This window comes from Miscanthus floridulus, chromosome 9 (assembly GCF_019320115.1).
Source record: "Miscanthus floridulus cultivar M001 chromosome 9, ASM1932011v1, whole genome shotgun sequence".
NCBI lineage: Eukaryota > Viridiplantae > Streptophyta > Magnoliopsida > Poales > Poaceae > Miscanthus > Miscanthus floridulus.
The window spans coordinates 132,994,178-133,017,404 of NC_089588.1; the positions used below are offsets into that span (position 1 = coordinate 132,994,178).

Genomic DNA, 23,227 nt, shown 5'->3' on the forward strand with positions numbered 1-23,227 from the left:
ATGTTGCTTGCTATGAGATGTTTGAATGGATTTATTGATTAAGTAATCAAGTTTGGATTGATTTGAGTTGGATAAATTCATGAGATGACTTTAGTAAGTGGATTGAATGGACATATGTCTTGTGAAAGTATTCAAACAAGTTGATTTCAAGTTTGGTTCAATTTGATGAAGAATAGCTCAATAGTTGAAATCTGTCCTATATTTGAAAATCTGAGTGAGCTGTGATCTTAGCCATGTTTGAGTGACCAAACTTATTGGATTGGCATGAAAATTAGTGTACATGCTCTATACTTATGGTATGAGATACTGTAGAAATTTCATGATAATTGTATAAGATATGCTTTGGTTTTGGAGTAGATCTTTTTAGCTATAGTGCAATAGTTTTTAGCATGTAGTAGTGAAATCTGGTATCAATCTAGAAGTCAAATGAAGCTCCAATTTTTATAGTTGCTACATGAGTTAGTAAACCACATCTCAACCAAATTTTGTGGTATTTGGATTTGTACTTTGGGATATATATAGATATTTCTTTGAATGGTAGAGAATCTACCAGAAAAGTGACATCTATTGGATTGATCAAGAGTCACTTTGATTGAAAGGTCCTCAAGTTGGAAACATGTTTATAAGTGATTGAGGCACCTAAGTTTGGTTTTGAGATGATCTACAAGAATGACAAGCAAAGAGTACAAGGCCATTTGATTGTGGAGTGTATTTGGCACACATTTGGTACTCAAATTGAAGATCAAGACCAAGCTCAAGATGAAGATGAAGTTTAAGTTCTTGAGATTATTGGAGATCATTTGGTAGAAATAAAAGGACTTAAACAAGTAGAAAGAAAAGGACTTAAAGAAAGAATCAAGGTTACTCATCAAGTTAAGTCCATCACTTGGATCAATCAATCAAGCTATTTCAAGTGAGTGTCAAGAATGATTCTTTGGAGAGAGGTCACTTCTCCCTAGTGTAGGGGCTTGCTGTCTTTTGTTGGTAAACCAAGTATGGCACTTGGAAGGCTAACATGGAAGTGGTGATCCAAGGAATATTTGAGATGCTTAGTTGAAGCAATCAAAATGGTTGATCAAGAAAAGCAAGAAACACCCAAAAGAGAGCTAGCCATGATATTTCAAGTGCTATTCTCACATTGATGCTCTCATGCAAGCAAAGATGAAATGAAGAAGCAAGCAAACCACAACAAGAAAGTGCACTTGATCATTAGTGGTTCACATTTCATGTGGGTAAAGAATGGATTTCAATATTGATGATTGGTCTTCACCAAGCTATAAATTGGACTATACATTGCTATTGGAGTAATGAATTGGAATCTATGTGACTATCCTCTACTCCAAGATAGCAAAGGTATCATTGTAACATGCATGATCATTTCATCCCTTACTAGTATGCGGTTAGTGCATATAGTACATGCTTCATAGGATCATGCATAACAAATGAAATTTTAAAATTCATAGCCTACCACTATTGCTTGAATGATTAAATGATCTAGTTGTATGTGTATGAGTTTGTTCATGAGCTAGTGAACCCACAGTACTTGATCTATTTTGAATTGCTAACAAGTGACAAGTACAACATTGGCAAGATAACCCTTGCAAGAGGTGTAAAGAAGCTTGTCATTAGATCAAACCGGACTTGGAAGCTTAGGCAAATCATTTTAGCTCAAGTCAAAGAGAAAGAAGCTCATGGAAACAATCTAGTACAAGAAATGGTTATAATTGACAAATCTTACAAGTGGTACCATGATGGTTCTTACACATGGTATATCTAGATTATCACTTTGTTACAAGTAGCATTCATACAAGTGGTATCTAGCACATCAAATGGTGGTTCCACAAGTGATCCTCAACTTTAAGTGATCATCGAGTGAAGCAAGTTCCCTCACATACAGGAGCTCAAGTTTATCAAATGGATGACCCATGCTATGACATAGGGGGAGGTGTCCCACCAATTGGTATCAAGGTCAAAGATCCTATATGTGGTATCTCAAGAACGATACAAGTGGTGTCATTCCAACATATTTGGTATTGTCCATAAAAAATGCAAGATTCAAGTGTCAACCATCTACCCCAATGCAATCCTTTGTATCAATAAGATGCACACCTTTTATGGAAATTGATGACAAAGGGGGAGAAGTTGGTACAAAGATATGTAAATGCATCATGGGGAGAAGTAGAAGTTGATTTGGACATGGGCAATGGACAAAGAGGGAGCAACATTGAGGAATGTGAGAGGATCAAAAACTCTTGGACAAGTAAAGCACACAAGTAGGGGGAGCAAGCTCAGGAACTTTGTTTGTTTTTCATTTGATATGTGCATTTTTATGAACTTGATTGATGAAATAAAAACTAGCATGCATAGGATAATAGCTAGACACTTGGTATGCTTTGAAGTAATACTAGAACCTTGCTTATGTAACACCCTAAAATTTGCCTCATTTAAAAATAGGTTAATTTGATTTATTTAGACATTTTTGTGAGCATTTAAACTTAGAGAAATAATAACTTTTGTTAAATTAAAAATAACTATAAAGTCTAGCTACAAGTTTGTGCATACATGATGCTGCATATTATTTTGTATTGTGTGGTTTGAAACCAAACTCCAAAATGATTCAAATGGATTTGAAAAACATTTGAAATAAAAAGAAAAAAAGGAACTCTTTTCCTCCCCTCTCCCTCCCTGGCTTTTGGCCCGCTCGACCTCACCCTCCTCGCGGCCTAGCTTCTCACCCGCGCCCCGCTCTTAGGCCAGCCCAGCAAGCCCGCGTGGGCGCTCTCTCCCTCTCTCCATTTGGCTGACAGCTCTAGCCCACGCGTCCTCTCACCGACAGGTGGGCCTGCCTTGTCAGCGCTGTACCTCACCTCCTGTCGTCTTCAACCCAGACTCCGCTTCGATCCGAAGTTTGACTCCACACCGTCTTTGTCGATTGGCGTGCGCGCCACGCCTCTTCGCCCCTTAAATAGGAGCCCTACGCCTCGCATTGCCCTATCCCAAAGCCCTAGCTTGTGCAGCCCTCGTCCCGGGCTCGCGCCGCTACCGTAAGATCTAATCCGCCACCATCAAGCTCGCCCCGTCGCTCCGTTGCTTCACCGCCACCGTAAGCGCTGCTCCGAGCTTCGCATCGAGTTTGCAAAGCCGCCGGATCTTTTCCCTTCCATTTTCTTGCCTTTGGTTGCTCTCTTATCATTGTCGTCATTTGCAGATCGACACCATCCGCCCTGCTGAGCCGCACATCATCGTAGTCCCGTCTTCGTCCATGAAAAGCCCTTGGGTGAGTTCGCCATTGTCTCCTCTTACTCCTTGTGCTTTCGGTATGTTTTCTTGTGTCCCATAGGCCTTTATTCATGTGCGCTGGCGTGGTTCTCGCTGCTGGCAATGGTGGACCGCTGTGCTTGGCTCTGTTTTGGCCGGCTGGTTTCTCTCTCCCGCCAAGATCTAATCTTCACCATCCAACTCAGATCTAACAGTCCAGATCGGCCAATACCCCTTCGCTATCACTTTTTGCTAAAGAGCCCCTCTGTTTTATCTAAATAGAACCCATAGTACATAGTGAATTCTTAGAATACGTTTTCTCTTTCTGAAAGCGTAGATCCTCTCTATTAGATTCAAAATACGTTTTCTTTATTTACAGTTTTTCCACTAGTCTTATTTAAGCTATAACTTCTTCGTTTTAACTCCGTTTTGATCCATTCAAGTTGCGTTAGATTCATAATTGCATAATTAACATGTTTATACTACTGTTAGATATGTTTTAAACTTTTGAAATTTGAGGTTAGATTTAATCTATTATTTTACTAATGAAAATTTTGTTTAATTCATAACTTCTTCATTATAGCTCCGATTTTGGTGATCTTCGTGTCTGTATGTTCGTAGCAAGGCGTAGATTCGTTTTACAAACTTTTCATCTTGATTCTATGTTGTTGATGTACTGTTCTAATCGATAGCTTTTGTTTGCTATGCATGATTGCCTCTAGATGCTTGTATGTTGCTGCGTTGATCGAGTATAGACGGTGAGCGATTCGTGGGTAATCAAGAATACTACTTTGATTAATGAGCAGGATCAGTAGAAATACTTTGATCAATGCAAGTATAGCATGTGACTATCCTTGTTTCCTATTAATCATAATACATTTAATTCATTTGCATGTGTCACCTTGAACTAAAGATTTCCTAGAATTGGACTTATACCTTGTCACCTATGGGATATGCATTGGGTAGCTATTGCTAGTGCTCAACAAAACCATGATCTCATAACTTGACTAATGGTATATGCAATAAACAGTAAAACATGACTTTTTAGCAACTTGGAAAAAGAGGTTTGGAGTATTTAGCTACTTTCTAAATGCTTCAGATTCATCTCCCTAAGGACTTATCTGTAAGTGATCATCCGAGACTTACAATACAACTGTGAGGGCCACATGGCTCTGGCTTTAGTCAAGTATGAGGACATTTTCTAGCTTGTTAGTGGTTACCTTTATGGGGCGGGCAAGAGGGGCTTTACGAGTCCGGAATAGGACAACCTCTACTCCTATGTGTATAGCCGCGAAGGAATTGTGCCATTCAAAAGAGGGTTCCTATATCTGCTTGCCAATTGGAAACCTAGTGGCCCTAACTTGTTAGAAGAACCTTTGAAAGGCTTCATATTGTACCCTGCCTGCTCACCTTGGTAGTATTTTGGGGCCTTGCAAACCCCGGGCAAATGGGAAACACGACTCACAGTGAAAGTGTACAACCTCTGCAGAGTGTAAAACTGATATATCAGCCGTGCCCACGGTCACGAGTGGCCTTGGAACCCTTATTGAATAGATGATCACTATTAATTATTTATTTATGCTATTCCTTAATCATGTTTACATTGATCATGTGTTTACTACGGGATTATGACAACTTGATGCTGCTCATATGCTAAAATTGTGATAACTAAAAGCTAAATGCAGTCAAAACCTTGTCAAGCTTTTGAGCCTCATAAACCCCATGTTACACTTGTTGAGTACGAGATGTACTTACGCTTGTTTATTTTTATTATTTGGATAAAAATCCCGGATGGGTAACAGATTGCTATGGTAATGACGACAATCCTGAGGATTACTAGTCTTGTGGTCAACCAGTTAACGTCCCTGTGCTATGGAGCTTCTGCGAGAGAGTTATCTTTATACTTCCGCTATATTTCTGTGAAGACTATGTGATAATATTCGTGATGTAATAAACACTTGTGATGATACTTTTCATAATTTGTCGGCTTATGTGTGTGATTGATCGCTGGGCGCACATAAGATTATGCATCCCATTTTATCCTTTAAATTGGGTGTGACAAATTGGTATCAGAGCCGTGTTGACTATAGGATGCAAGCCTAGTTAGTAATGGTCTTTTAGCCTCTTTTGCTTCACTCATTTTATACTTACTACCTCACTTTTGTTATTTGCTAAAATTTATGCTTCTTTTGCCTCACTCTGTTATGAAAAATATTACTTTTATTCTAACTAAACCTAACTCTAAAGATGGCTTATGCTACAGTACACACTTATTCTAATGATGGATTAATTAGGCTTAATAAATTCATCTCACGGTTTACTGACGGATTCTGTAATTTGTTTTCTTATTAGTATCCGAACACCTCATGCGACACCCCCATACAACATCTGATGTGACACCCTAAAACTTTACACCCTGGATCTAAACACCACCATAATTTCAATCAAGTCGATAGAAACCAAGTGTCATAAAGTACACATATTGTCCAAGTTCATACAAATGTAAGTAGACTAAATTGGTAACCTAGTATAAATCAAGTAGAACACACCCTCTTGCGCACCCACTATGCCGAATGAGATCATAACCTAGTATAAATTTCTACGTGATACAAGACTGAGCCTAGCTCTGCTTCTGCACAAATGGAAGCCTTTCACATCATGCCAAGCACGTTCTCTGCGCCATGCTGACCAAAGCTCGTTGGACGTTGGTCAATAGTCTTTTGTCTGCATCAGTGGAGAAGCCACTCAAGTTCTTTATACGAGGACGGAAGACTCGCCATTGTTCGTCATGACGTGACTGTCAGTGCAATTTTACCGTAATCGTCCATCAGCGAATGAGATTAGTTTCTCGGTGTCGCCTTTGGCGCTGTTAGTCTCAAAAGTGGCACGAGAGAATTAAGAGGCCAGCCATCCAATCCAGCACAATATGAATTAATCACAGACTAACAGCTGACACCACACCAACCAGCCGTTTGGCCAGATGACCTATTCGGTCATATTGCACTGATGGTCACATCAAAGACTAAGAACGGTGAGTTTTCCGTCTTCGTTAGAAGATTCTAAGTGGCTTCTCCACTGATACAAAGGAGGACTATTGACTAGTGAGTCTTCGTTTGGAAAGCCTGGGTCATCACGGTGCAGAGCAAAAGCAGATCGAGGCTCACAGTCTTGTATCACATGAAATATTATAAAGGCACAAGACTAATAAACCATCAATATATTGAGTTTGTTATATCACGTAAATATATGTGTAGTAGTATGCTTTTAGAAAATATTGAATATTTAAAATTAAATTAGCAATATTAATATGACATATTGTTTTAAACAAAATGTATAAGCTTATTTTTAAAAAATAACTTTTGTCATATTTATAGTGTTTATTAATATAACTTAAGGTTTGAAAAGAGTCTACGGATGTCACTATCTCACCTCTCAAACCAACTCCTTCAAAGGTTCAAAGGGCAAAACCTCCCCCTCTATTTTTGCTATTTCTCACCCTCCAAGTGAGCTAATGGTGCTCAGCATGCAGACCGTCCCGAGGAGGAAGAAGGGGTATTTAGGGGTGGGATTTTTAGGGGGAGTTGACTAAAGAGAACCGCCTCTGTTAATTCATCTGTAGGGGCGGTTCCCTTGAGGAACCGTCTTTGAAAAGACGTCACTTTTAGAGACGATTTTGTAAGGAGGACCGTCTCTTGAAGATCCATTTTCAGAGGCGGTTCTCTTAAACCAACCGCCCCTAAAAATGGACGTATTTTAGAGGCGGTTTTCCTAATAGAACCGTCATGGAGATACAGTGCTCACCGACGCGGTTAGAGGCGGCGTGCTAGTTGAACCGCCTCTGGTAGAAAAGGGTGGCGTCGCTAAAAATGATTTCTGTACTAGTGTATAATTAGCTAAACTTTAGCTGGTCTTTTAGCTGAATCCCTAGCAGCTAAATTTAGCCAGCTAAAGTTTAGTTGGTGATCAAACAGGCCCTAAACACTACCGGAGGCGCCCTCTTTGCCAAGGGCCCAGGGCACTCGACAAAGGCCCAAAAGCCCTATGCAAAGGCTTTTCCGAGTGCCACCCTCGGCAAAGAGCCCTCGAAAAAAAAATTAACGGCAAAGAGGCTCTTTGCCGAGGGCCATTTGTCGGGCACTCGGCAAAGCTTTTTCCGAGTGCCAACAGCGGCACTCGGCAAAGAAAAGCAACCGTCAACAGCGCTGCTCCATTGACGGCGCCTTTGCCGAGTGCCGACAGTTAGGGCACTCGGCAAAGACATTTTTTTTTTTCAAAAACTCTTTGCCGAGTGCCGCGGCGGCAAGGCACTCGCCAAAGACATTTTTTATTTTTTTTAAAAAAACTCTTTCCCGAGTGCCATGGCGGCGCGCACTCGGCAAAGCCATTTTTTAATTTTTTTAAAAAGCTCTTTGCCGAGTGCCTCCCCAGCTTGGCACTCGGCAAAGATTTTTTGCTTTTTTTAAAAAAATCTTTGCCGAGTGCAATGTCCTGGCACTCGACAAAGTTTCCCAGCTTTGCCGAGTGCCATGACCATTGCACTCGGCAAATCAACCGAAATTGCAATTTTTTTTGTTTTTTGCATTCCACTGACACAAACAGTTCAAATATATATCACATGTCACATATATATCACAAACATCACAATAATCACATATATATCACAACGAAACCATTTTCACACATTATATCACAACCACAACTCAAATAACAACATATCGCAACCACAAGTCACAAATTCACAACCACAGTCCGTCAAGTCCAAGCACAAGTCACAACCACAAGTGAAGCTCAAGTCCAAGCACATGACGAAGCACAACTCCTCAAAAAAGGCGGCCTATGACATGATGGTGAAGCAAAGGCTCCATCATTCGGTGACGCATGAGCGGGGTTATTCGAACCCGCTGACGGAAGCTGCATAAAGGATAAGAGGTTGCATGTGTGAGATTCATCTAGTAAGTTTCTATGTGAAGCACTGGTGTATGTCATAGCTAGTGCAAGCATCTAGTAAGTTTCTATGTCAAGCATCTAGTAAATTGAGAATGTCAAGCATGGTCGTATGTCATAGCTAGTGCAAGCATGTAGTAAGTTTCTATGTCAAGCATCTAGTAAGTTTCTATGTCAAGCATCTAGTAAGTTTGTACGTCAACCATGGTTGTATGTCAAGGAAGCATCTAGTAAGAGTGAACTTTCATACTTACAGGAGTGGCTGTAGGAGTAGGCGGTGGAGGAGCTGCCAACAGCAAAGGTACACCCCCTTGCTGGACACTCCGCATGAAGGCCTCCATTTCTTGCATCCTCCTCCCCTGGGCCACGAACGCTTCCCTCTAGGCCTGCAGCTGCGCGCTCTGAGCCTCGACCATGAGCTTCTGGGCCTGCAGCTCGGCCTGCAATACAAACTTCAATGTTTCAGTAATGCAAATGTAACTTAGGTGTGCAAAGATGAACGTACGACGAGTAAAATAGGACGTACCTCGAGAGCGTCGACCCGCTGTAGTGACGGAGTAGGCCGTGGGCGTATGGGCTGGCTAGAGCTCGTGCTCCGTGCTCGGAGCACGTCAGGAGAGGGAACAGTGGTGGAGTCGATGGCGCCGTCTGCAATCCACAGCCGCACATGCTTCTTGCCTCATCCTAGCCTCATGATGGTCTCTGCATCAATGGGCTCAGTGCGCACATCGTAATCTTCCCCATGGACCTCCCTTACCTTTGAGGTGTACTCTTGGACCTTAGTGTGCACGGTTGGGTCAGAGTACACCTCGCGTGGGGCAGACAGGTCGAAGGAGACAGAGGAAGACGCCATGCCCATGTGGGACATAGCCCTCGCAAAGAACTCCGAGACCTCCACGCCCGGGTGTGCAGCCTCCTGCGAGTAAGATGGCAAGATGGTGAGAAATAAGGCAGAACTCAACGTCAAATAAGATAAAAGAAATCACTTACATATGCTTGTTTGTAGGCGGGGAGGCTACGGCTGCCTTGATGGTGAGTAGCACCTCGCCTCAGCAGACGCTGGTCCCGCTGCCTCGTGTGGTTCTCAGCGAAGTCGTTGGACAACCACCTGTCCACGATCATCTCCCAGCACACGGAGTGGGATCGGCACCACCAGGGAATCACCTACAAGTCATCGATTATTTGACACAGAAAAAGATAAAATTAAACTGACTTAATCTCAAAATGAATCATTATTAATGTTTTTCATCTACCTCATGGTACTGGGCCCAGGACAGCTCCACCTATCTTGCATCAGGCTTGCTGATGGACTGCTTCAACACCACGGTGTAGTAGTCTCTATGGGCCTGCACGTGCGCCTCGTGGTGCATGTCGATGATGTACTTCCTACAGGCGGCGGCAGCCGCCTGATCTGCCCGGGCCTCAAGTCCTTCTTCTGGCTTGAAATACCTCAGCATACAAAACCGATGTATCCATTCATTATTTCAATAAAAGACCTGCCCAACAAAAATGTTGTGTGAGAGAGACTTACCCAAAACTCCGCCAGTATTACATGTATTAGGAATAATCTTCATGATTAGGATCACAGGTGTCGTCATCACTATCAAAATTGTCCAAATGGGCAACACTATCTGAAGGTTCTATGTTGTCTTCGTCGTCATTGCCTAGCCTTAATCGGTCAAGCATTTCTATGTCCTTGGCATTTTGCACCACATCTCCGTCAACCTCGTCATCCTCCATTTCGTTGTCTACTTCCATTTCGATCGTTTCGGGTAAGACTATCTCAAACATGCCTAGTAGCCCATCTTCTTGATAGAACTGTCCATCATATGTGTTTGCGTTGAAGTTGTAATCATCATCGTTTGGGGCAGGTAGTTTACCATGTGGAGACACCTGGTGCACAATAGCCCAACCCTTAAGATCTGCTTTGTCTTGGTTGGCATATCATGTATAGTACACCTGCACGTCCTGTTGAGCCACAATGTAGACATCTTTTCCTGGATAGACGAAATCTTCTTGAATCTCGACTAGCCCAAGATGAGGGGTCCGTCTCGTTTCTCGAGGATTAAACCAGTGGCATTTGAACACGATAGGTTTATGTTTGTGACCATGAAATGAGAGTTCATAGATTTCCTCAACTCTACCATGATAGTCGAGGCCATTAGTGTCGGGCTTACAAACTCCGCTATTTGTGGTTTTCCGTTTGGGCCGAGTCTGCTCATATCTTGTTGTGTGGAAGCGATATCCGTTCACGTCATAACCGGTAAATGACTGCACCCTAACGTCATAGCCGCCTACAACCTGTCTCAACTCCTCACTCATGGACGAGTCAGTCTGGGCCTGCAACCTCAAGCATGATAGGTCGTTATATTAATCGAACGAACGAAAAACTTGGAATATGGAACGTGGGAGCTAAATTGGACATTACCTTTTGTTTGAACCAAGAAATGAAATTAGGCCTCCCCGCACCCACACCCTGAGAAAGAAGGGTGTCATGTTCCTGCGAGGTAGGATCCCTTGATTGATGCTAGGACTCACGAACAAATTCCCTGTCCGAACAAGAATTAGTGGGGTTGCATGAAGAATATTCAGGGCGTATTGAAACAAGTTCGTTGAGAACTTACTCGACGAACGGCTGCACCTTGGGAAGGTTGGTCAACACATATAGCATGACACTTCGCCACTCTTCATTTCCCAATATCTTATTGGTTGATCCACTTGCGCTGCCGAGTTGGCCTTGGAACAGGCTGTGGGTCCATTCATTTTTGCCAACATTGTAACGAGGGAGTGGATTATGATTGCTAGGAAGTTTCGGCTTGTAGTATAGTGTTGTGAAGTTTGCCACCTCCTCCCTTAGACTTGCCTCTGCAATGGAAGCCTCAATTCTAGCTTTATTTATACATTTCTTGTGAAGAGTCTTTAGACATCTCTCGATTGGATAGCACCACCGGGCTTGCACGGTCCCCCCCAAACGTGCCTCAGACGGGAGGTGCACAATCAGATGCTGCATGGGCAAGAAGAAGCTGGGTGAAAAGATCTTCTCCAGCTTACAGAGCAACACAGGTGCCGCTTTTTCCAAGTCCTGAGCGACGGTCCGAGATATCTCCTTAGCACAAAGCTGACAAAAGAAAAAGCTCAACTCTACCAGCACTTGCCAGACATGGTCAGGGATTCGCTGCATATCCATCTGGGAACATTAATGTCTTGATCCATTTTAGTACTTCCCTCCTTTGATCGGGTTCCAAGACGAAATCAACCTTAGGTCTTTTCCATTGTTTGTTTTGGCCACTAGGAGGCCGCATCTCTTGCTTCAGTCTATCACACAACGTCGCTAGGTCCACTCTAGCCTTAACGTTGTCCTTAGACTTGTCAGTGTTCATGAGAGTTCCCCAAAGTGCCTCGACGATATTCTTTTCAGTGTGCATTACATCAATGTTATGTGGCAGAAGAAGGTCATCGAAATAGGGGAGCCTCGTCAAGCCGGACTTATGAGTCCACATATGTTCCTCACCATATCCCACAAAACCACCTCCTTCATTGGGCACGAGAGCATCTATCTGAGCACGCACCTTAGCACCACTCTTCATGCGCGGTTTAGGGTCTATCACTGCAACACCTTTCGTAAAGTTCTTGATGTCTTGTCTGAATGGATGGTTAGAAGGGAGGAATTGATGATGCCTGTCGAACGACGAATACTTGCCACCCTTCTTCAACCAAATGAACCTCACAGCTTCCTTGCATATTGGGCATGGGAACTTCCCGTGGACACACCAGGCGGCGAATAACCCATATGCTAGGAAGTCATGCAGGGAGTAGTGGTACCAAACATGCATCTTGAAGGATGATTTTGTAGCTCGGTCATATGTCCATACCCCCTTCTCCCAAGCATCGATCAATTCATCAATCACAGGCTCCATGTACACACCCATATTAGTCCCCGGGTGTCTAGGAATTATCAACGACAAGAAGACGTTATGCCATTGAAAGGAGATGCCGGGGGGAGATTCAGGGGATAACAAACATGGGCCAACATGTGTATGGGGCAGACAACTGTCCATAAGGATTGAACCCATCTATTGCCAGCGCGACATGTACATTACGAGCCTCAGCTACTTTGTCAAGATGTTTGTCATTAAAGTACGACCATGCTTCGGCATCGGACGGATGCACCATCGTCCATGGCTTGTATCGTACACCTTCTTTATGTCATGTCATCTGTTTCGTGGATTCCTCAGTCATGAAAAGCCGTTGGATCCTCGGCACAAACGGAAGGTGTCGTAGGACTTTCGCGGGGATCATAAGCTGCCTCTTCTGGCCATCTCCGGAGTCTACCTCCAGGTACCTTGAGGATTTACACTTCGGACAGTACTTTGCATCCTTGTGATCTTTCCTAAATAAGACGCACCCCTTCGGACAAACATGTATCTTGTCATATGGCATCTTAAGCATACGAAGTAGTTTCTGTGACTCGTGCAAGTTCTTTGGCAGAATGTGCTTCTCCAGTACCATGCTGCCAAACACGGCCAACATCTTATCAAAGCCTTCGTGACTCAGATTTAACTCGGCCTTCAACCCCATAACACGTCCAATGGCATCTAGCTAAGAAACCGTTGTACTCTCATGAAGGGGTTTCTGTGCCGAGTCCAACATTTCGTAGAAGGCCTTAGCGGCTTCCTCCATCTCCTCCTTCTCACGTCCTTCTGCGAAGTGAGCTTGGTGAGTGTCATCTAGCATGTCTGCTACTCTGGCATCATCATCAAAAGCCTCGAGGCGTGGTCTCACCACCTCCGCTCTTATACGATCTACTTCACCATGGTGGATCCACCGGTAGTAGCCAGCCGTATAACCATTGTACACAAGATGTTTACCCATGGTCACCTTGTCTACCCTTCTGTTGTTGTCACATTTGCTACAGGGACACCCAAGTTTAGAATGTCCTTTAGCTACACCCGAGCTCCATGCATGTTCCAAGAAAGCATATGTCCCATTCACCCACTCAATGTCAAAGTCACTCCTGCTTCTCCGGCCCGTGTACATTCACTGACGGTCTTCCATCTTTCCACATATACAGCACATAGTAATGTAACCATCAATTGCATCTACACGGTGTTCCTACTCTCTAATAGGTGAGGATAGGTCCTAATCCCACCCGCGGATGCGTAGATGAGGTTAGTTTCCATGCTCCGCTCCCTATCCGAGATAGAATTTCGGTAGCACCTCCCCGCCGTTCTCTCGATACACATCCTACAAGGGAGAGTGTGTATCCAGAGAACAACAAAGAGGTGATGCCGAAAGTCTGCCTCGGACCAGAGCAGACCATGGAAACTAACCTCATCTATGCATCCGCGGGCTGTCCAAAAAATGTGGACAATCCGAAACAGATACGGTCGTAGATATGCAAAGATCTGCATACCTCCGACTATATCTGTTTCGGACGGGAGACGCCTAACTGGGTTACGTGACCTACGACCATGATACGGATAGAGGGGTTATACCTAAGGTGCCGGTGAGGTCAGGCTAGCAGGGCGGTGTTGAGTCGATGCACTGGCGAGGCGACGCGGTGCAGGCAGACCCACAACGCCCATGAAGATGATTGGGGTCCTCTGGTCCCCTCCGACGGATCCTCTGCAATATTAAAAGGCAACAGGTTAGTATTTGTTAAAAAATTTGGCAGCACCTCCCCTGCATGGTGAGGTTTCCATAACCTGCAAAAAGGAACGGCACAAAGGCCGACATTCACAACGGCACGAAGGCCAACAACGACAACGGCACAAAGGCCCTCATATCGACATATGGCACGAAGGCCCACACAACCACATACGGCACGAAGGCCAATTACGAGAGTTTTACCTAGTGTTGCGGCGGAGTCGGGCGTCGCGGTGCGAGGTTCAGTTTCTTCTCCGGCGAGGTTGAGGGCGCCGGAGTACTCCTCTCCCCCTTCCCTTCTCCTCCTCCTCTCCTTCCTCTTCTTCTCCTTCTCCTCTCCTTTTCCTCTTCTTCTCCTTCTCTTCCCCTTCCTCCTTCTCCTCTTTTCCTTCTCTTCCTCCTCCTAATTCACCTCTGCCTCCTCCCCTCCAACACCAGCCGGCGATCAGGCCGAGCTGAGGGCTGGCCTCGGGGTGGCGGTGGGGACGGGGCGGCCGGGCGCAGGGGGCCACCGGTGGGGGCCAGCGCGGGGGCAGGAGGGCCGGCACGGGGGGAGGAGGGCCTGCCGGGCGCGGGGCGGCCGCCGGTGGAGCCGGGGCGGCCGGGCGCGGGGGGCCACCGGTGGTGGCCGGCGCGGGGGGAGGAGGGCCGGCCGGGCGCAGGGCAGCCGCCGGTGGAGCCGGGGCGGCCGGGCGTAGCTACAGGGGGCCCCGGCGGTGGTGGCTGGGGTGGAAGAGGGGGGCCGGCGTGGGGTGCGGGGTGGCCGCCGGTGGGAGCTGAGGTCGGGGGAGGGGCGGCCAGGCGTGGGGCGGTGCGGAGGCGGGGCGGCTAGTGGCATGGCGGGCGGGCGGCGGGGGTGCGGAACCGAGCGCGGGCGCGGGCCGGAGGGAAAAAGATAGGGATTTTGGGCCGACCCCGGTTTTTTAGGTTTTGGGCCTTTGCCGAAGGCCCAGATCCAGGGCCCTCGGCAAAGATGTTTTTATTTTTTTAAAAAAATTCTTTGCCGAGTGCCCCTGGCCCAGCACTCGGCAAAGACAGTCTTTGCCGAGTGCCAAGCTGGCACTCGGCAAATTTTCAATTTTTTTTTGTTTTTTGACCCCAAATTTTTTGTTGGGCCCGCCTACCTTGTTTACAACTTCATGTTCAAATTTGGTGCTTTTTCTAGTTTTTTTGTTATATTTGGTTGATTAATTTGATTATGTTGAATTTTTATATATAATTCAAATTTGAACTACAAGTGCATGGAATATTGTAATCTAGTGCTTCGAAAAATGTTATTCATGGTATTTGGTGTATGTTGAGTCTCTATCCACGAACTCGCATCAAATTTCGCGCATCTTCTTCACGTAACATGACGAGCCACTTGCCGGAAAAGTGTTTTAAAATTATATAAAGTCCATACGAAGTCCGAAAATCACGAAACTTGTCGAGGTGTCATGTTATCGTATGTGTAGGCTGTGGTAAAAAATTGAGAATGTTTCGAGCAAGTTGCGACGTCAGATGCATAAAACCCAGACATCTCCATCACATTGCTTCGTGACGATGTTGACTGCACTACTAGAGAATAGACTTTAGAACGATGTCCCAATTTGGCATTAGCCTCGGCATTTTTTTGCCCCCGGGACTAAAGGACCCTTTAGTCCCGGTTGGTAATACCTACCAGGACTAAAGGTCCCTGCCCAACGGTCGTCCGCGGGGCAGGGATCTTTACTCCCGGCTGGTATTACCAACCGGGACTAAAGCTTTTAGTCCCGGTTTGGGTGATGCCCCGGGAATAAAGATTAATCTTTAGTCCCGGTTTGGCCCCCTAACCGGGACTAATTATCCCGGCCTATAATTCAGCTCATTTCTTCCCCCCCGAGCCCGAGCCATTCCATTCAAACTCACTGCTTCTGTTCTTCAGCTTGCTGTTGTTCTTGCTCTCTCCCCCTCCATTGGTGTTGCTCTTCGATTTTGGAGGTAACAAACTTAATCCTCTTATGTTTTATCAGTAGCTTATCTCATTTTGTGATGTAGATGCATGTGTAACTTTATATGTTGGACTTTATTATGATTTTATATGTCATTTTTAGCTCAAAATCACATGATGATTTGCATATATGTTTGGATAAACAAAAGTTAAATTAGTTCATCAAAATCACGCCTCGCTCGTCCTCGCTGGAGCACGCGCCATCCTCGTCCTACGGTGGCTTACGTGATCTTAGAATTAATTTTTCCATGAAATGAAAAACTTAGAAAATTGTAGAAAATCCGTACTAGTTGAACTTGCGGACCGTGTTTAGCTCGGCAAGCATGTTCTCTGCCGAGCGGTAACGGACGTCAAGGAGGAGCTTTGATTCTACGAGGGAGAGTGGCAACGGTCGTGGAAGGCCGTGTTCCCTTTCTTGTAGAATAGGAGCTCTTCCTTGGCCAAGTACGGTGCCGTCCGGTGGAGAAATGCTCGCCGAGATGATCACGTAAGCAAGGTCAACTAGTACGGATGGTTATTTATTGAAACATGTTTTTGAGCTATAATTTTATGGATATTTGATAACTTCAGACCTACAAATGTCATCTACAAATGTTACTATCCTCGGCAACCTAAACGCCCACGAGCTCGCCGATATCGAGCAGGTCACTTAGAATTATTTTTTCCATGAAATGAAATACTTAGAAATCATGCCTTTTATTTTGTAGAATTAAATTTTCCATGAAATGAAAAACTTATAAAATTGTTAGAAAATTGTAGAAAATCCGTACTAGTTGAACTTGCGGACCGTGTTCAGGTCGGCGAGCATGTTCTCTGCCGAGCGGTAACGGACGTCAAGGAGGAGCTTTGATTCTACAAGGGAGAGCGGCAACGGTCGTGGAAGACCGTGTTCCCTTTCTCGTAGAATCGGAACTCTTCCTTGGCCAACTACGGTGCCGTCCGGTGGAGAAATGCTCGCCGAGATGATCACGTAAGCAAGGTCAACTAGTACGGATGGTTATTTATTGAAACATGTTTTTGAGCTATAATTTGATGGATATTTGATAACTTCAGACCTACAAATGTCATCTACAAATGTTACTATCCGAGGCAACCTAAACGTCCGCGAGCTCGCCGATATCGCGCAGGTCACTTAGAATTATTTTTTCCATGAAATGAACTACTTAGAAAACATGTCTTTTATTTTTTTGAATTAAATTTTCTATGAAATGAAAAACTTAGTAAATAGTTAGAAAATTATAGAAAATCCGTACTAGTTGAACTTGCGGACCGTGTTTAGCTCGGCCAACATGTTCTCTGCCGAGCGGTAACGGACGTCAAGGAGGAACTTTGATTCTACGAGGGAGAGCGGCAACGGTCGTGGAAGACCATGTTCCCTTTCTCGTAGAATCGGAGCTTTTCCTTGGCCAAGTACGGTGCCGTCCGGTGGAGAAATGCTGGCCGAGATGATCACGTAAGCAAGGTCAACTAGTATGGATGGTTATTTATTAAAACATGTGAAATCCGTACTAGTTTTGTTTAAATATATCATTTTAGAAAATATGAAATTTACACTAGTTTGCAAAAATAAGTATAGAAAGTAGATGACAACTAGTACCGGATCCTCGGCCTCTCGTTCGGTTGCGAAACGTTTGAGGCCAGAACTCCCTCTCATTATCTGCGGCAAGTGTAAGCAGAAGATTGTGATGGAGTACCGAGTCAAGAGATAGGGACCCAACAAGGGTCGTGTTTTCTACAAGTGCCCGGATCGCGATGTGAGTTTCTTACGCATTTTATAATTATGGCTAATTGACCTGCTTTTCTTGAATATTTTTGACTAAATATTTTATGGCTTTAATTTCAGTGGGAGGGCAATGGATGCGATGGTTGGTACTGGGAGGAAGATTATGCTACATACGTGCAGAATTTGGGTGCGCTTGAGGTAGCGGCTGCTGATGATGAGGCAGTGAGCCAGCAGGAGAAGCTTATTGATATTCAATAGAAGAATAATTTGTCTGTTTTAGTTGCGTACGATCACGAAATAATTATGTTACTAAAGTGCATTGTAGTTTTAGTTTGTTTAGTGATAGTTGGGATTGCTTACGTTGTAGCCAGGCTTAGTTAATTAATCAACCGTGTGTGTGTCATCTATGTTGTGTAATAAAATACTTAATTATGTTCAAGGTTTTCATAATTTGTCGTGTAATGCAAATTATGTCATGCCATTGGATGTATAATGCCGATCGCCGCTCCCAAGACTTTATTGAGGGCGTGCACTATTTCTTAGGTGTGGCCGAGGCAAATAAGCGGGATGGTTTCATGTGCTGTCCATGTGCCATATGTAAGAATTTAAAGGAATATTCAAGCTCAATGAGTCTTCATTCACATTTGCTTAAGTCAGGTTTCATGTCAAACTATATATGTTGGACTAAGCATGGAGAAAGCGGGGTCATGATGGAAGAAGGTGAAGGAGAAGATTTAGACATTGATGACATTATTGCTCAGTATGCTGCCTTTGATGATACTACAATGGGGAGAGATGAAGAAGAGGTAGCGGCAGAAGATGATCTCGGTGATGCTCTTAGCGATGCCATTCGTGATGCACAACAAGAATGCGAAAGTGAAAAAGAGAAAGTTAACTTCGAGCGCATGCTTGAGGATCATAGGAAGTTGCTATACCCGACGACTGAAGAGGGGCAAAAAAAACTGGGTACAACACTGGAATTGCTACAGTGGAAGGCAAAGAATGGTATATCCGACAAGGCATTTAGGAATTTATTGAACCTCATAAAGAAGATGCTTCCGAAGCCAAATGAATTGCTCACCACTACGTACGAAGCAAAAAAGGTTGTCTGCCCTTTGGGATTAAAAATCCAGAAGATACATGCATGTCCTAATGACTGCATCCTCTACCGTGGCAATGAATACGAGAATTTGGATGAATGCCCGGTATGTAAAGCAGCACGGTATAAGATCAGGCGCGATGATCCTGGTGATGTCGAGGGTGAACAACGTCCTAGAAAGAAAATCTCTGCCAAGGTTATGTGGTATGCTCCTATAATACCACGCTTAAAACGTTTGTTCAGAAATAAAGACCATGCAAAGTTGTTGCGGTGGCATAAAGAAGAACGTAAGGTAGACAATATGCTGAGACACCCAGCTGATGGGTCCCAGTGGAGAGCGATAGACAGGGAATTTCCAGAGTTTGCAAATGAGGCTAGAAACTTAAGGTTCACCTTAAGTACAGATAGTATGAATCCTTTTGGGGAGCAGAGCACTAGTCATAGCACTTGGCTAGTTACTCTATGTATCTACAACCTTCCTCCATGGTTATGCATGAAGCGGAAGTTCATTATGATGCCGATCCTCATCCAAGGTCCGAGGCAACCTGGCAACGACATTGATGTCTATCTGAAGCCATTAGTTGAAGAACTTCTAGTTTTATGGAACAAACCAGGTGTACGTGTCTGGGATGAGTACAAACAAGAACACTTTGACCTACGAGCAATGTTGTTCGTAACAATCAATGATTGGCCTACTTTAAGTAATCTTTCATGTCAGACAAACAAAGGATATAATGCATGCACACATTGTTTTGATGACCTTGACAGTATATATTTGAAAAGATGTCGAAAGGTCGTGTACCTTGGCCATCGTCGATTCCTTCCTTTGAATCACCAAGTAAGAAAGAAAGGTAAGCATTTTAAAGGCAAGCCAGACCACCGGAAGAAGCCTCATAACTGAACCGGAGAAGATGTACTCGCAATGGACAAGGATGTGAAAGTAGTATTTGGAAAGGGACAAGGCAGCAAATCTATTCCCAAAGATGCTAAGGGACACGCACCCATGTGGAAGAAGAAGTCCATCTTTTGGGAGCTACCCTATTGGCAAGTCCTAGAGGTCCGCAACGCAATCGACGTGATGCACCTGACAAAGAATCTTTGTGTGAACCTGTTAGGATTCATGGGTGTGTACGGGAAGCCAAAGGATTCACTTGAAGCACGCTAGGACTTGCAGGGCATGAAAGAACAAGACAACCTTCATCTAGAGAAGACAAATGATGGACGTCATTACTTAAGTCCTGCTAGCTACACGCTTAGCAAAGAAGAGAGGGACAGCATGTTCGAATGTCTAAGCAGCATCAAGGTCCCATCGGGATTCTCCTCCAATATAAAGGGTATAATAAATGTGCCAGAGAAGAAATTCCTAAACTTAAAGTCCCACGACTGCCACATGCTTATGATGCAATTGCTTCCAGTTGCTTTAAGAGGAATTCTACCTCCACATGTACGTCTAGCCACCGTGAAGCTATGTGCATTCCTCAATGCAATTTCTCAGAAGGCAATCAATCCATTGGAACTAGCTACTCTATAGAATGATGTGGTTCAATGTCTTGTCAGCTTTGAGTTGGTGTTCCCTCCATCCTTCTTAAATATCATGACACACCTCCTAGTTCATTTGGTGAAGGAGATTAGTATTCTTGGACCTGTGTTCTTACATAACATGTTCCCCTTCGAGAGGTTTATGGGAGTCTTGAAGAAATATGTGAAAGTCCGTTCTAAGCCTGAAGGAAGCATCGCCCAGGGCTATGGAATAGAGGAGGTCATTGTGTTCTGTGTTGACTTTATTCCTGACCTTGCCCCGATTGGCGTTCCCGAATCGCGACACGAGGGGAGACTCAGTGGTAAAGGAACTTTAGGGAAGAAAACATATATTGGCATGGAAGACGATTATTTCAATAAAGCACACTACACAGTTCTTCAGAACAACATGTGAGCTGCACATTCCAGATGGTAATAATGCATCAATCATGGTGGCTGTCGGGGTTGTATCTCCAATAGACCAAACGAAGACACCAAAAATCCATGGGTTAGTTATTCAACCTGGATATGCTAGCGTCTTGGTCGATAGAGTGCTCAAAGGTTACAGCAATGTTTCTCTTGACATTGAAGGCGGTGATGGGGAGAAGACACTAGGAGAAGCAGAGAAGACATTTATTCAATGGCGCAAATGCTTCATCATCATTCCTGGGGTGCCACCGCTTCTCCTACCTCACCCTAGGTACGAATGATAGTGAATGAAATATTATTTTTCCATTAATTTTATATTGGCTTCAAAAATAATTGACCACAACTTGTTTTTGTAGCAGGGTCTCCCCCCAGCCTAGCCCAATCATTCATTCCCCATCTCATCATAGCATCGCGGGGGGCGAGACAACTTCATCCCCACGGCGATCTCCAACTCCTACACCGGCCCCATCGCCTCCACAATGATCTCCAACTCCTACATCGACCCCACTGCCTCCACAACGATCTCCAACGCCTCCACGCCGGACTCCAACACCAGCCTCATCGCCTCCACGCCGGTCTCCAACACCGCCCCCACCACCTCCACAGCGACGCACTACAAAGACGTCTAAGGTCCCGGCGGCAAAGAAGACCCCAAAAAAAGAGTTATTTCTCAAGAAATACTTCCTGAAAAGACTGATGAGCAAATAGCAGCTGAAGAAGGCAAAAAAGTGAAAGATTTTTTTATAGATATCCAAAAGCAGAGACAAGCGAAGCTTAAGGAGAAGTCGTACTTTTACATACCACGAGATCAGCTGAGGCAGAAGGTCGAAGCTCACAAGAAAAAGATGCTTGAAGTTCGTAAGCCACCGCCACTATCAGACTATGACCGCTCCCTCGTGAAGTCACATGATGCACATAAGAAAAGGAAAAGAGCATCAGGGAAGGATGTCCCACATATCAGACAACAGAAGCAACCAATGTAAAATCTTGTTGTTGCTAATCAATATGGTTCCAACATAGAAGTCTATCGACCAGACAACTCTGGAGAAGTGTCGGTTTAAGACCTTAATGATTTTTTTGAACAAACTGGTTTAACCTTGGATCAAGTGACGGGCAAAGCTCCAATCCAGAACCTGGAAGTTGATACCTGGAAGACTTATAAATTTGGCAAAAGTCTGTACAACCCTGTGGCTCTGAATGAATTGGGTACGCAAATGTACTTGCTCAACAAGTGGTACATGCAGGCGTGTGGCAGGGGTGAGCAGTGGATCTTTGTCAGATTTAGAGACCATCATTACTTCCGTGAGATGACATCTTACATATTAGTTTCGAAGAATTGCATCAACTATTCCACTTGGACGCTCTGGACAAATCAATCATTAGCTCCTTTTGTTTGTAAGTGATTCTTACTTTTATTTAATAAACTCACTTCCATGCGTACGTGTATATAATTATCCTCACATGTAACTTATATTTATATACAGATTCCAGATGTCAGAGCTCCAAAGAATACAAGACACCAGTGTTGGCTTCATTGATCCTTATATCGTATTCAAAACCGATATTATTGTCAAGGACCACTGGGTATCTGAAGCACAGACGAATATCATGAAGTTCTTCGTGAAGCAGCACGACAAGACAACAATACTTTTCCTGTACAACTTTGAGTAAGTGTTAATAATAATGTAGTCTACACATTTTATGTAATATCAATACAACTTATATGCATGTACGTGTGTGTATAAACCAATGCAGGTTTCACTGGATACTCATTGTCATTGAGTTAAACTCAAGTCAGTTAGTAATCTTGGACTCATTGAGAAAAGAGCGAGCACAATACCAAGATATGATAGACATTATCCAGGGGTAATTTCGATCTCTCGCGCACAACTATTATTGAATAGACTTTGCCATAATTTATTAACGATCGTACATTATTGGTCGCATAGGGTTTGGAAAGAGTTTATTCGGCAACACAACAAGGATTGCAAGGCACCACTTAATGTAGTTGAAATACCAGTAAGTAGTACTATATATACTTCCCCACGTGTTTAATTACTATATCGTACTTCAATTTACGTGTGAGATGATGAGAATAATCTTCTTCTCGTACAGTGGTGTTTGCGGCAGTAACCAGGTAATAACTTGTGTGGATACTACGTTTGTGAATTTATCACTGCATACATAAGAAGAACCCCTGAAGATGTCCTCAGAGTACGTATATATCAATTTTTTATTTATTTTTAAATGAATATATATATATATGTATTAATACTTTTCCTTTTATTTCAAATGCAAGACTGAATGGTTGAAACGAAGGGTCATGCAAAAAGACCATCTGAAAGCAGTTCAAGAGTCAATAGTAGGATATCTTCTAGAAAAAGTGCTAAATCCCAACGGCGAGTTCTACTTTGATCTAAGGAACTAATGATGTAAATTAAATGTTTATTGATATCGTTATTTTCGAGAACAAGATTATGAAAGTGTTGTATATATACATATATATCTATAATACATATAGTTTCATACTTTATTCGAATATAATAATGCTCGAGATGAGAATTAGATGTAATTATATGCGTGCATGTATTTATATTAGCAGCGTAGAATACGTACATAAAAACATATTATATATTAAACA

At 43.8% G+C, this 23,227-nt stretch overlaps 1 protein-coding gene across 1 annotated transcript; it reads right to left on the bottom strand.

Moving 5' to 3' along the window:
- Nucleotides 1-14,293: 14,293 nt before the first annotated feature.
- On the bottom strand, nt 14,294-14,686 carry LOC136480981 (extensin-like). Its single transcript, XM_066478385.1, has one exon. The coding sequence runs from the start codon at nt 14,684-14,686 to the stop codon at nt 14,294-14,296; it is 393 nt and encodes a 130-aa protein (XP_066334482.1).
- Between the last annotated feature and the right edge of the window lie 8,541 nt (nt 14,687-23,227).

Excerpts from the sequence above, each read along its gene's own strand:
- LOC136480981 (XM_066478385.1), bottom strand. The coding sequence starts at position 14,686 with ATGCCACTAGCCGCCCCGCCTCCGCACCGCCCCACGCCTGGCCGCCCC.